The sequence below is a fragment of the Leucoraja erinacea genome, unplaced genomic scaffold, assembly GCF_028641065.1.
Source record: "Leucoraja erinacea ecotype New England unplaced genomic scaffold, Leri_hhj_1 Leri_58S, whole genome shotgun sequence".
NCBI lineage: Eukaryota > Metazoa > Chordata > Chondrichthyes > Rajiformes > Rajidae > Leucoraja > Leucoraja erinaceus.
In genome coordinates, this window is record NW_026576498.1 from 668,351 (window position 1) to 681,485 (window position 13,135).

Consider the following 13,135-nt stretch of genomic DNA (forward strand, 5'->3'; position numbering starts at 1 on the left):
TGGCGCGCGAAGATTTCCTTCGCTACAAAAATTTCGGAGCCCCACGCGATCTTGCGCACAACTACACAAACCCCTCAACGCAAACACGAGGTTGCGTAATTTGCATGCCAACGACACGCAAGTGGGACAGGCCCCCTTAATGCTCTGTGTGATTGAGTCAGTGGTTTGGTATGCCACCTTCCCCGCGAATGGACACAACATGCTGGAGTAACTCAGCGGGATGGGCGGCATCTGCGGAGAGAAGGAACGGGCGATGTTCCGGGTCGAGGAATCTTCTCCACTCACATCTTCAGTCTTGGCCTAAGTCTAAGGCTGCGTTTGGGGTATCGTGAGCAAACATGTTGTGAGCGATGTTGGGGGAGTCCAGAACCAGGGGCCACACACACACACACACACACACACACACACACACACACACACACACACACACACACAGACACACTCACACATACACAGACAGGGTTTGGACACACACACACACACATGTTCCACATGTTGGGGGAGTCCAGAACCAGGGGCCACACACACACATTTACACACACACAGACACGAAACAAACACATTTTCTCACAGAGAGAGTTGTGAGTCTGTGGAATTCTCTGCCTCAGAGGGCGGTGGAGGCCGGTTCTCTGGATGCTTTCAAGAGAGAGCTGGATAGGGCTCTTAAAGATAGCGGAGTTGTGAGTCTGTGGATTTCTCTGCCTCAGAGGGCGGTGGAGGCCGGTTCTCTGGATGCTTTCAAGAGAGAGCTAGATAGGGCTCTCAAAGATAGCGGAGTCACGGGGATATGGGGAGAAGGCAGGAACGGGGTACTGATTGGGGATGATCAGCCACGATCACATTGAATGGCGGTGCTGGCTCGAAGGGCCGAATGGCCTCCACTCCTGCGTCTATTGTCTATTGGGGATGTTGTGTGTGAGTCTCAACGTTTCTTGTCCAGGCATTTGCTAGGAGTAACACTGACTGTACATAGAGCTGCATTTTCCAAACTGTTCATTAAAACCAGGAGTTTTTCCGAGCGTCTATCCGAGGATCCGTGATAAAAGCTTCCTTTAATTCTGCTGAACCTTCCCACATATTCATCTCTTCCTGTTGTGATGTCCGGAGACAGCTGTGGCCTTCAACGGACCAACATCAGTGACAGAAAATCAAATGTGAATACAGATAGAAACATAGAAACATAGACAATAGGTGCAGGAGTAGAGGCCATTCAGCCCTTCGAGCCTGCACCATTCGCCATTCAATATGATCATGGCTGATCATCCAACTCAGTATCCTGTACCTGCCTTCTCTCCATACCCCCTGATCCCTTTAGCCACAAGGGCCACATCCAACTCCCTCTTAAATATAGCCAATGAACTGTGTGGCCTCAACTACCTTCTGTGGCAGAGAATTCCACAGATTCACCACTCTGTGTGTGTGTGTGTGTGGGGAAAAAAATGATTTTCTCATCTCGGTTTTAAAGGATTTCCCCCTTATCCTTAAACTGTGTGTGTGGCCCCTTGTTCTGGACTTCCCCAACATCGGGAACAATCTTCCTGCATCTAGCCTGTCCAACCCCTTAAGAATTTTGTAAGTTTCTATAAGATCCCCCCCCCTCAATCTACTAAATTCTAGCGAGTACAAGCCGAGTCTATCCAGTCTTTCTTCATATGAGCGTCCTGCCATCCCAGGAATCAGTCTGGTGAACCTTCTCTGTACTCCCTCTATGGCAAGAATGTCTTTCCTCAGACTCGGAGACCAAAACTGTACGCAATACTCCAGGTGTGGTCTCACCAAGACCCTGTACAACTGCAGTAGAACCTCCCTGCTGCTATACTCAAATCCTACCAAATAACTCAGCGGGTCAGACAGCATCTCTGGAGAAAAGGAATGGGTGACGTTTCGGGCCGAGACCCTTGAGTCTGAAGGAGAGAGGGGTCTCGACGTTTCACTGGAGTTTAGAAGGATGAGGGGGGGGATCTTATAGAAACATATAAAATTATAGAATGACTGGACATGCTAGATGCAGGAAAAATGTTCCGAATGTTGGGCGAGTCCAGAACCAGGGGCCACACACACAGTGTTAGAATAAAGGGGAGGTCATTTAAGACTGAGGTGAGAAAAAACTTGTGAATTTGTGGAATTCCCTGCCACAGAGGGCAGTGGAGGCCAAGTCACTGGATGGAGTTAAGAGAGAGTTAGATAGAGCTCTAGGGGCTAGTGGAGTCGAGGGATATGGGGAGAAGGCAGGCACGGGTCATTGATTGGGGACGATCAGCCATGATCGCAATGATGGCGGTGCTGGCTCGAAGGGCCGAATGGCCTCCTCATCCTGCACCTATTGTCTATGTCACCCATTTCTCCAGAGACACTGTCTGACCCAGATGAGTTTAGTTTAGAGACACAGCGCGGAAACAGGACCTTCAGCCCACCGAGTCCGTGCCGACCAGCGATCCCCGCACGCTAACACACACACACACACTGCGGACAATTTACAGGAGTAACTCAGCGGGACAGGCAGCGTCTCTGCCGAGAAGGAATGGGCGACGTTTCGGGTCGAGACCCTTCTTCAGACTTTTTACATCTAGGTTTATTAAGCAACTCGAATCCCTTTGCGAGCCGGTGAATGGGGCAAAGACTAACGTTGATCTTTTGTGTCTCATTCCCTGCTCAGTTGCATCAGCTGGAGTTGAATTCAGCTCGAGACAAGCGTGATATGGAGCAGAGGCATGCAGTCATCAAACAGAAGGTATGTGTACAATACGATACCATACCGTTTATTTGTCATTTGCAACTCACATGAAGTTCAAAAGAAATTTGGTTCCTGCAGTCATACAAGGAAAGAACCAAGACACACACTTAACACAATTCACACAAACATCCATCACAGTGAATCTCCGCTTCACTGCGATGGAAGGCAAAGTCGTGTCTCTTCCCTGCGCTCCATTCTTCTCCCGATGTCAAAGTCAAAGCCCCCGGCGGGCGCTAGCAAGTCCCGCAGCTGTTTAAGCCGCGCCGGGCGATGTAAGGCCCCCGCTCCAGGCCACTCTCAACCCCGCAACTCGGGCGGGAGAAGTCGCCGTTCCCGGAGCCCCGCAACGCCGTCTCCCACCGGGGACCCGCGATCTCCCCGTGTCACCATCCACCGCAGTCGGGTCCCAGCCGCCCGCCACCGCTGCTCCCCACGCTCCGAAACCGGGCCAGCTCCACGATGGTAAGTCCGCAGCTCCGCCAAGCTCCGTGACTTGAGCCCCCGGCTCGTTCCGGTTGGAGGCCGCTCCACGGCGCCAGGCCCCAACGACAACGGAGGCCCCAACGGCAATGGGAAAAGGTTGGGTCCTTTTCCCCGTACAGGGGAGAGATCTAAAAGTTTCCCCCTCCCCCCACACACAAACTAAACCCTCAACGGGACAGACGGACTGCAGAGGCCGTTGCAATGTCCGTCGAGCTGCCCAATACACTAGGCCTGGGGTGGGGACATTTTACATGTTGGAAGGCCACATTTAGTTAGCTGTGATCTAACAAGGCCGCATCCCAGATACTTCAATTAGATACTTCACAGCAAAAGGATTTGAGTCTAGGAGCAGGGAGGTTCTACTGCAGTTGTATAGGGTCTTGGTGAGACCCTGTACAACTTAAAAATAGCGGAGTCGGGGGATATGGGGAGAAGGCAGGAACGGGGTACTGATTGGGGATGATCAGCCGTGATCACATTGAATGGCGGTGCTGGTGCTGGGTCGAAGGGCCGAATGACCTCTACTCCTGCGCCTATTGCCTATTGTCTATTGAATGCTGGTGCTGGGTCAAAGGGCCTATTTTCTATGTTTCTATTCCTCCACTCGATAGATGCTGCCTCACCCGCTGAGTTTCTCCAGCATTTTTGTCTACCGATTTTTCCAGCATCTGCAGTTCCTTCTTAAACATTTTCCCTGGTATTTTAGTTAATTCACATGTTTAATCGATAACAGTTCATTTGGCGTAGGGTTTAGATGTGGCCGATCAGAGGGTTTGGAGAGAAGTCAGGTATATTACGAAGTGTCATATTGAATGGCGGTGCAGGCTTTAATGGTTCTATGTGTTTCTATAGAAACAAATACCAAATTTGGTGAAATTAGGTACTAACTGCAAGAAAAGTAGGGGATTCCAGAACCCTTCGAGCCTGCACCACACACACAATACACATCATGGCACATCATCACACACTCACACACACCCACACCCACACACACACACACTCACACACCCCTTGACACCCACAGCCACAAACACACACATCTAACTCCCTCTTAAATATAGCCAATAGAACTGGACCGAGGAAAACTTTTTCCCTCTGTGGCAGAGAGTTCCAGAGATTCACTCAGGGCGGTGGAGGCGGCCTCTCTGGATGCTTTCAAGAAAAGCTCTTCTCATCTCGAGGGGATATTTACGGGGTACTGATTGGGGATTCCAGCCGTGATCACATTGAATAAGCGGTGTGGAGGGCCGAATGGCCTCTGTCCTGGTCTATTGCCTAACATCGGGAACAATGCTGGGTCCGAAGGGCATCTATGCTATTGTCCATAATGCCCCTTAAGAATTTTGTCCAGCATTTTTGTCTATAAGAGCATCTGCAGTTCCTCCTCTCAATCTTCTAAATTTTAGAGAGTATAAATCCAAGTCTAGTCCAGTCGCTGTTCATGTTGTCACTTGCGGGCGGAGACAACAAGGATTCCATGTCCTGACATCCCAGGAATCAGTGACACTGGTGAACCGTCTCTGCACTCCCTAATATTTCTTGGCAATAATGTCCTTAAACTCATGGATTAGAAGAGATTGGAGAACCTATAAAAACTGTACGCAATACTCCAGGTGCATAAATGTTTCGTCTCACCAAGATCCAATTTACAACATTGCTAGATTATAATTCCTCTAATATCTCCTATACTCAAATCCTTTTGCTATGCCAAAAGCTAACCATAGCGCACTCTTTTGTTTTTTGTACCATTCCCTTCTGGTATGAAATACTGACCTGCTGCACCTGCAAAATAAACTACTTCAATGATCTGCGGAATATCGGAAGGTACCATGATTAAACGTGTTTCCAGGTCCGCTGCATTCTCTGGGCCCCACCCAATAAAAATGTGGATTCCCAATCGGCCACCATTGGATGACAGTGTCATTCGTAACTGTCGCTGTAAGTCATGTTGTCACTTGCGGGCGGAGCAACAAGGCAAATTCCTTGTATGTGAATACTTGGCCAATAAACTTATTCATTCATTTGCGGGGATCGCTGGTCTGTGCGGACACTGGCGGGCCGGTCTCCGTGCTGTATCTCTCCGCTAATTAATATTTCTTCACCCCACAGGACGTGGTCTATGATGATTCGCTGCTGGAATTTAACATGGATGCCCCAAATGGAGTTGTCATGGAGGGACATTTGTACAAACGAGCAAGTAACGCCTTTAAAACTTGGAACAGGTACCGTTAACATCCTCTTAAAGATGCGCGCAGAGGTGTACACCGTGTTACCCGAATGGTGGCCGATTAAGAAAAGGGGAGATGCAACGAGACCTGGGTGTCATGGTACACCAGTCATTGAAAGTAGGCATGCAGGTGCAGCAGGCAGTGAAGAAAGCCAATGGTATGTTAGCATTCATAGCAAAAGGATTTGAGTCTAGGAGCAGGGAGGTTCTACTGCAGTTGTACAGGGTCTTGGTGAGACCACACCTGGAGTATTGCGTACAGTTTTGGTCCCCTAATCTGAGGAAAGACATTCTTGCCATAGAGGATTTGAGTCTAGGAGCAGGGAGGTTCTACTGTGCAGTTGTACAGGGTCTTGGTGAGACCACACCTGGAGTATTGCGTACAGTTTTGGTCTCCTAATCTGAGGAAAGACATTCTTGCCATAGAGGATTTGAGTACAGAGAGGGAGGTTCACCAGACTGATTCCTGGGATGACCAGGACCTGGATATATGAAGAAAGTTTGGATAGACTCGGCTTGTACTCGCTAGAATTAGAGGCCATAGAGGGGGGATCTTATAGAAGGTTCTACTGCATTTGTAAGGGTCTTGGTGAGACCAGGCTGGAGATGCGTAGGTTTTTGTCCCCTAATCTTGGAAAGACATTCTTGCCACAAGGGGCCACAGAGAAGGTTCACCAGACTGATTCCTGGGATGTCAGGACTTCACACACAAGAAAGACTGGATACACTCGGCTTGTACTCGCTAGAATTTACAGGATTGAGGGGGCATCTTATAGAAACACACACATTCACAAGGGGTTGGACAGGCTACATGCACACAGATTGTTCCTGATGTGGGGGAGTCCACACAGGGGCCACACACACACTCGCACACACACTCACACACACACACACACACTCACACTCACACACACACACAGTTGAAGAATAAGGAGTAAGCCATTTAGAACGGAGACGAGGAAACACTTTTTCTCACAGAGAGAGTGGTGAGTCTGTGGAATTCTCTGGTGGAGGCTGGTTCTCTGGAGAGAATTCTTTCAAGAGAGAGCTAGATAGGGCTCTTAGAGATAGCGGAGTCAGGGGATATGGGGGAGAAGGCAGGAACGGGGTACTGATTGGGGATGATCAGCCATGATCACATTGAATGGCGGTGCTGGCTCGAAGGGCCGAATGGCCTCTACTCCTGCGCCTATTGTCTATTGAAGTGTTGCTAAAATGGGGGGGGGGGGGGGGTGGGTGGGGGGGGGGGGGGGGGGGGGGGGGGGGGGGTTCTTGCTCTGATAAGATACAGGGTGTTGTTAAAATTCTATTTTTGTCCGAGGTGTTGAATGTTCAGTTGCTGTGTTCATCGTTCTGATCACCTCGATGTTTCCTTTACCCACAGGCGTTGGTTCTCCATTCAGAACAACCAGTTGGTCTACCAGAAAAAGCTAAAGGTGAGAGTCCTCGAGCAGATCAGCCCATCATCCTCCTGCACTCCAAGGAATAGAGTCCCAGCCCAATCAGTACCCCGTTCCTGCCTTCTCCCCATAATCCCCTGACTCCACTATCTTTAAGAGCACTATCTAGCTCTCTCTTGAAAGCATCCAGAGAACTGGCCTCCACCGCCCTCTGAGTCAGAGAATTCCACAGACTCACAACTCTCTGTGTGAGAAAAAGTGTTTCCTCGTCTCTGTTCTAAATGGCTTTACCCCTTATTCTTAAACTGTGTGTGTGACCCTGGTTCTGGACTCCCCCAACATCGGGAACATGTTTCCTGCCTCTAGCGTGTCCAAGCCCTTAACAATCTTGGTTCTGGACTCCCCCAACATCGCCGACAACTTATGTTCCCGATGTTGGGGGGGGTCCAGAACCAGAGGCCACACACACACACACACACACACACACACACACACACACACACACACACACACACACACACACACACACACACACACACACACACACACACACACACACACACACACCACACACACACACACACAGAGTTTAAGAATCAATTGGGGACAAAACATAGAAACATAGAAATTAGGTGCAGGAGTAGGCCATTCGGCCCTTCGAGCCTGCACCATTCGCCATTCAATATGATCATGGCTGATCATCCAACTCAGTAACCCATCCCTGTCTTCTCTCCATACCCCCTGATCCCCTTAGCCACAAGGGCCACATCTAACTCCCTCTTAAATATAGCCAATGAACTGGCCTCAACTACCCTCTGTGGCAGAGAGTTCCAGAGATTCACCACTCTCTGTATGAAAAAAGTTCTTCTCATCTCGGTTTTAAAGGATTTCCCCCTTATCCTTAAGCTGTGATCCCTTGTCCTGGACTTCCCTAACATCGGGAACAATCTTCCTGCATCTAGCCTGTCCAACCCCTTAAGAATTTTGTAAGTTTCTATAAGATCCCCTCTCAATCTCCTAAATTCTAGAGAGTATAAACCAAGTCTATCCAGTCTTTCTTTAAGTCCTGACATCCCAGATCAGTCCTGAACCTTCTCTGTACTCCCTCAGGCAATAATGTCCTCCTCCATCTGGAGACCAAAACTGTACGCAATATGCCGTCTCACCAAGACCCTGTACAACTGCAGTAGAACCTCCCTGCTCCTAGACTCAAATCCTCTATGGCAAGAATGTCTTTCCTCAGATTAGGAGACCAAAACTGTACGCAATACTCCAGGTATGGTCTCACCAAGACCCTGTACAACTGCAGTAGAACCTCCCTGCTCCTATACTCAAATCCTCTATGGCAAGAATGTCTTTCCTCAGATTAGGAGACCAAAACTGTACACAATACTCCAGGTGTGGTCTCACCAAGACCCTGTACAACTGCAGTAGAACCTCCCTGCTCCTATACTCAAATCCTCTATGGCAAGAATGTCTTTCCTCAGATTAGGAGACCAAAACTGTACACAATACTCCAGGTGTGGTCTCACCAAGACCCTGTACAACTGCAGTAGAACCTCCCTGCTCCTCTACTCAAATCCTCTATGGCAAGAATGTCTTTCCTCAGATTAGGAGACCAAAACTGTACACAATACTCCAGGTGTGGTCTCACCAAGACCCTGTACAACTGCACAGTAGAACCTCCCTGCTCCTCTACTCAAATCCTCTATGGCAAGAATGTCTTTCCTCAGATTAGGAGACCAAAACTGTACGCAATACTCCAGGTGTGGTCTCACCAAGACCCTGTACAACTGCACAGTAGAACCTCCCTGCTCCTACACTCAAATCCAATTAACCCACACGTCTTTGGAGTGTGGGAGGAAACCAGAGCTCCCGGAGAAAACCCGCGCAGGTCACGGGGAGAGCGTGCAGCGCCCGTAGGTGGGATCGAACCCGGGTCCCCGGCGCTGTGAGGCAGCAGCCCTACCCGCTGCACCGCCCTCGACTGAAGCCATATTTTCTCCCCGTTCTTTGTGGTCTTGCAGGACAATCTGACGGTGGTTGTGGAAGATCTCCGATTGTGTACCGTGAAGAATGGGACCGATTGCGAGCGTCGCTTCTGTTTCGAAGTCGTTTCCCCGTCGAAGTGAGTGCCGACTTCAATCCGCTGACTGTTCCTCCTTCTATCTGCCATTTTAGACGGGATTAAGACAAGATTCTCTCACTTCAATTCAATTTATTTGTCATTTGGACCCCTTGAGGTCCAAACGAAATGACGTTTCTGCAGCCATACATTACAAACAAATAGAAACATAGAAATTAGGTGCAGGAGTAGGCCATTCGGCCCTTCGAGCCTGCACCGCCATTCAATATGATCATGGCTGATCATCCAACTCAGTATCCCTTCCCTGCCTTCTCTCCATACCCCCTGATCCCTTTAGCCACAAGGGCCACATCTAACTCCCTCTTAAATATAGCCAATGAACTGGCCTCAACTACCCTCTGTGGCAGAGAGTTCCAGAGATTCACCACTCTCTGCGTGAAAAAAGTTCTTCTCATCTCGGTTTTAAAGAATTTCCCCTTTATCCTTAAGCTGTGACCCCTTCTCCTGGACTTCCCTAACATCGGGAACAATCTTCCTGCATCTAGCCTGTCCAACCCCTTAAGAATGTTGTACGTTTCTATAAGATCCCCTCTCAATCTTCTAAATTCTAGAGAGTATAAACCAAGTCTATCCAGTCTTTCTTCATAAGACAGTCCTGACATCCCAGGAATCAGTCTGGAAATAGACCCCAGACACAACATAATTTACATAAACATCCATCACATTGCTGTGATGGAAGGCCAAAAAACTTATCTCTCCACTGCACTCTCCCCCCCGATGTCAGAGTCAAAGTCAAAGCCCCCGGCTGGCGATGGCGATTGTCCCGCGGCCATTAAAGCCACGCCGGGTGGTGCGAGGTCGCACACCGGGTCTTGGTGTTAGAGCCCCCGGCGTGCGCTCGCAGAGTCCCGCGGCCATTCCAAGCCGCGCGGGGCGGTGATATCAGGCCCCGCTCCAGGAGCTCTTCAACCCCGCAACTCGGGCGGGAGAAGTCGCCGTTGCGGGAGCCCTGAAAAGCGGTCTCCCTCCAGGGACCCGCGGGCTCCCGGTGCCGCCGTCCGCCAGACCCGCAGTTGCAGCCTCCGAATCTCCGGAGGTCGGGCCGCAGCAGCAGCAGCAGCAGCAGCGCTCCACCACCGCTCCACCACCACTCCGGACTCGGCCAGCTCCGCGACGGTGAGGTGAGGAGAGTCGTCGGCACCAGAGTCCCCGGTCTTCTCCTGTTGGAGGCCGCTCCTCGTTGCAGCCCCAACGACAACGGAGACCCGACAAAGAAAAGGTCGGGTCTCCCGTGCAGGGAGAGATTTAAAAGTTACCCCCTCCCTCCCACCCCCCCACACACACATACACCAACAAAAAATAACAAAAACTACATATAAACATAGACAAAAATAATAAAAACGCAGACGGGCTGCAGAGGCCGCTGCTGACGAGAGTCGCGCCGCCTACCAGAAGATCGTGCCGGGATCTACGGAAGAAATTTGACCTTAAAGGGGCCAGTCCCTTTCTCGACCCGAAAAGTCACCTATTCCTTCGCTCCATAGATGCTGCCTCACCCGCTGAGTTTCTCCAGCATTTTTGTACACCTGAGTTCAGTTTATTGTCCCGTGTAACGAGGTACAGTGAAAAGCTTTTTGTTGCGTGCTAACCAGTCAGCGGAAAGACAACACATGATTACAATCGAGCCGTCCACAGTGTACAGATACAGGATAAGGGAATAACGTTTAGTGCAAGGTGAAGCCAGCAAAGTCCGATCAAGGATAGTCATAGAAACATAGACATAGAAACTAGGTGCAGGAGTAGAGGCCATTCGGCCCTTCGAGCCTGCACCGCCATTCAATATGATCATGGCTGATCATCCAACTCAGTATCCCGTACCTGCCTTCTCTCCATACCCCCTGATCCCCTTAGCCACAAGGGCCACATCTAACTCCCTCTTAAATATAGCCAATGAACTGTGGCCTCGACTACCCTCTGTGGCAGAGAGTTCCAGAGATTCACCACTCTCTGTGTGTGAAAAAAGTTCTTCTCATCTCGGTTTTAAAGGATTTCCCCCTTATCCTTAAACTGTGTGGCCCCTTGTCCTGGACTTCCCCAACATCGGGAGCAATCTTCCTGCATCTAGCCTGTCCAACCCCTTAAGAATTTTGTAAGTTTCTATAAGATCCCCTCTCAATCTCCTAAATTCTAGAGAGTATAAACCAAGTCTATCCAGTCTTTCTTCATAAGACAGTCCTGACATCCCAGGAATCAGTCTGGTGAACCTTCTCTGTCCATATCCCTTGACTCCACTAGCCCCTAGAGCTCTATCTAACTCTCTCTTAAATCCATCCAGTGGCTTGGCCTCCACAGATTCACACAACTCTCTGGGTGAAAAAGTTTCTCCTCATCTCAGTCCCAAATGGCCACAAATTCACACAACTCTCTGGGTGAAAAAGATTTTTTCTCACCTCAGTCTTTAAATGACCTCCCCTTTATTCTAAGACTGTGTGTGTGGCCCCTGGTTCTGGACTCGCCCAACATTTTTCCTGCATCTAGCTTGTCCAGTCCTTTTATAATTTTATATGTTTCTATAAGATCCCCCCCCCCCCCCCCCCACCTCATCCTTCTAAACTCCAGTGAATACAAGCCTAGTCTTTTCAATCTTTCCTCATATGACAGTCCCGCCATCCCAGGGATCATTCTGGTGAACCTACGCTGCACTGCCTCAATAGCAAGGATAAGACATCTACCTACAGTTGTACAGGGTCTTGGTGAGACCACACCTGGAGTATTGCGTGCAGTTTTGGTCTCCAAATCTGAGGAAGGACATTTTTGCCATAGAGGGAGTGCAGAGACGGTTCACCAGACTGATTCCTGGGATGTCAGGACTGTCTTATGAAGAAAGACTGGATAGACTTGGTTTATACTCTCTAGAATTTAGAAGATTGAGAGGGGATCTTATACAAACTTACAAAATTCTTAAGGGGTTGGACAGGCTAGATGCAGGAAGATTGTTCCCGATGTTGGGGAAGTCCAGGACAAGGGGTCACAGCTTAAGGATAAGGGGGAAATCCTTTAAAACCGAGATGAGGAGAACTTTTTTCACACAGAGAGTGGTGAATCTCTGGAACTCTCTGCCACAGAGGGTAGTCGAGGCCACACAGTTCATTGGCTATATTTAAGAGGGAGTTAGATGTGGCCCTTGTGGCCAAGGGGATCAGAGGGTATGGAGAGAAGGCAGGGATGGGATACTGAGTTGGATGATCAGCCATGATCATATTGAATGGCGAATGGTGCAGGCTCGAAGGGCCGAATGGCCTCTACTCCTGCATCTATTGTCTATGTTTCTATGTTTACCTGAAGCTTGGAATCCAAGTTTACAACCCATTCCTCCGTCTCTCTCTCTCTACAGAAGCTGCATGCTGCAAGCGGACTCTGAGAAACTCCAGCAAGCGTGGATCCAAGCCGTGCAGTCCAGTATCGCGACTGCGTTCAACGAGAGCCGAGAGGACAGCTATTCGGTACGGGGATCGCTCATTACGGGGCGGACACCATTGCGCAGCGGGTGGAGCTGCTGCCTCGCAGCGCCGGAGACCCGGGTCCGATCCCGGCCACGGGCGCTGTCTGTACGGAGTTTGCACGCTATCTCCCCGTGACCTGTGTGATTCCGTGTTTTTCCGAGATATAACCATATAACAATTACAGCACGGAAACAGGCCATCTCGGCCCTACAAGTCCGTGCCGAACAAATTTTTTTTTTTCCCTTAGTCCCACCTGCCTGCACTCATACCATAACCCTCCATTCCCTTCTCATCCATATGCCTATCCAATTTATTTTTAAATGATACCAATGAACCTGCCTCCACCACTTCCACTGGAAGCTCATTCCACACCGCTACCACTCTCTGAGTAAAGAAGTTCCCCCTCATATTTACCCCTAAACTTCTGTCCCTTAATTCTGAAGTCATGTCCTCTTGTTTGAATCTTCCCTATTCTCAAAGGGAAAAGCTTGTCCACATCAACTCTGTCTATCCCTCTCATCATTTTAAAGACCTCTATCAGGTCCCCCCTTAACCTTCTGCGCTCCAGAGACTAAAGACCTAACTTATTCAACCTATCTCTGTAACTTAGTGTTCGGTTTCCTCCTACACTCCGATTTCAGCCCGAAACGTCGCCAATTTCCTTCGCTCCATAGATGCTGCCTCACCCGCTGAGTTTCTCCA

The 13,135-nt window shown here is 49.6% G+C and overlaps 1 protein-coding gene across 1 annotated transcript in view; it reads left to right on the plus strand.

Moving 5' to 3' along the window:
* The window catches only part of acap1 (ArfGAP with coiled-coil, ankyrin repeat and PH domains 1), a 56,907-nt gene that overhangs the window by 25,799 nt on the left and 17,973 nt on the right, over positions 1–13,135 (plus strand). Inside the window, exons 9-13 of the mRNA XM_055630950.1 lie at positions 2,657–2,731; positions 5,327–5,439; positions 6,829–6,880; positions 8,872–8,972; positions 12,325–12,433. Of these exons, the coding sequence (XP_055486925.1) occupies positions 2,657–2,731; positions 5,327–5,439; positions 6,829–6,880; positions 8,872–8,972; positions 12,325–12,433 (450 nt within the window). The remainder of the gene's footprint in view (positions 1–2,656; positions 2,732–5,326; positions 5,440–6,828; positions 6,881–8,871; positions 8,973–12,324; positions 12,434–13,135) is intronic.